The sequence below is a fragment of the Pyricularia pennisetigena genome, assembly GCF_004337985.1.
Source record: "Pyricularia pennisetigena strain Br36 chromosome Unknown Pyricularia_pennisetigena_Br36_Scf_14, whole genome shotgun sequence".
Lineage (NCBI taxonomy): Eukaryota > Fungi > Ascomycota > Sordariomycetes > Magnaporthales > Pyriculariaceae > Pyricularia > Pyricularia pennisetigena.
This window is the reverse complement of record NW_021940926.1, coordinates 70,755-72,167: the sequence shown is the minus strand read 5'-3', so window position 1 is coordinate 72,167 and position 1,413 is coordinate 70,755. Positions and strand designations below refer to the sequence as shown.

Here is a 1,413-nt window from a genome sequence, read left to right as displayed (position 1 = left end):
GGGAATGTTCGGGCATATCGAAAGGTGCGAGATAGAGGAGGAGGGCTGCCTTTGGTGGACCGGACTGCCCACGAATAAGATAGCGAAGGTGAGGGAAAGGTCGAACCGAGAAAAGGTCGTGAAATGTTGTTCTTGCCATATCGTACGAGCTCCCGTTCACCGGTCGGGTGGTGAGATCGGAATACAAATCCGTAATGGTCGAGCTGTCCTGTCACGTTGTAATGTCGAGCACGAAGGTGAGTATTATCGCGAGGCGGTATGGAATCCAACCAGCAGACGAATGCGTACAGGCACCCACATTTACATACGCATGCGAACGATATATTGGCGCATTCAAGGAAGTTTATGTTCAAGGCGGAAGGCTTTAAAGTGCACGTGTGTTGCTACTCGTTCGGGAATGTGGTGACAGACACGCACCAGTCCCTGAGGGTGATCACGCTCGAATTCACCGACTCAGGCACCGCCCTGTACGAGATGACCCCGGACCCCGTTCTAGTTGCGGAGATGATGGTGGACGGTACCCTGGTGTTTACAGCGACGTTGTAGGCATTTTGTTTCTGTAGTTCTCTCCACCGGATGCGGAATCGTCGCCGAACACGCTGATGCACAGGCCGCCGATGCTGACAAGAAATGCGTGGAAAAGGCGTAACACCCTTTAGGACGTTGAGGAAGAAACAGCCCACTGTGGACCTCGTATACGGACGAGGTATATTGCCGGCGTCATTAGAGTCGGGTCCGCTTGCAATTCCAACAGGAAATATAAATATAACGGAAGGTGCGATATACGAGCTGACGGGGTCGAAACCAGCCACAGAAAGTCGAGTCCGGTTCACGAACCCCATTGGAGAGGATAAGCAAGACGAGGCCCAACAACACCGACGTAATTATGTACGACTACCACCCCTTATTTTGCCAAAATGCACCTTTGGGCCCGTCACACTCTCCCTTGCGAAATGCTGCTTAAGCACGGCCATATATCTAATCTGCGTTATCCTGGCTATTCCGCGGTTGGTATGTACGTCCCGATGCTCTTTTCGTTTTCAGTCGGATACAAATGTTTACCTTTGGGGCCATCCATCCTCCTGAACGATGCCATGGATTTGAACCTGGATGTGCACGCAGGCATTTCCCTGATCAGACTTCCTATACCTTTCTTTAGGTTCTTCGCGTTGACCAGGACGTTGGGAACGACAACGTTTGGCGTCGTCAACCACTCTCGGCATATCAACTCTCTCCCGTACACAAAATTTTCAGTATGGGCGCACGGACCATGCTGTTAACGTTTGCGCGGGACTTCCGCCTGTAGCCCTAACAGGCGCGCACACACGAAAAACTCTTCAACCTGTCGCCCTAAGCACCGTCACTACACGGAACGCCTTTCCTCGCAACACCCATGTATAATCGACAGATCTC

The 1,413-nt window shown here is 51.9% G+C and overlaps 1 protein-coding gene across 1 annotated transcript; it reads left to right on the top strand.

Annotated features, from left to right (window-relative positions):
• Positions 1 to 221: 221 nt before the first annotated feature.
• Positions 222 to 546, top strand: PpBr36_11301 (uncharacterized protein; the record flags this gene model as incomplete). The annotated part of the gene is made up of 2 exons (XM_029898404.1): positions 222 to 236; positions 343 to 546. 2 exons carry the CDS (start codon positions 222 to 224, stop codon positions 544 to 546), a joined length of 219 nt encoding a protein of 72 aa, XP_029743426.1.
• Between the last annotated feature and the right edge of the window lie 867 nt (positions 547 to 1,413).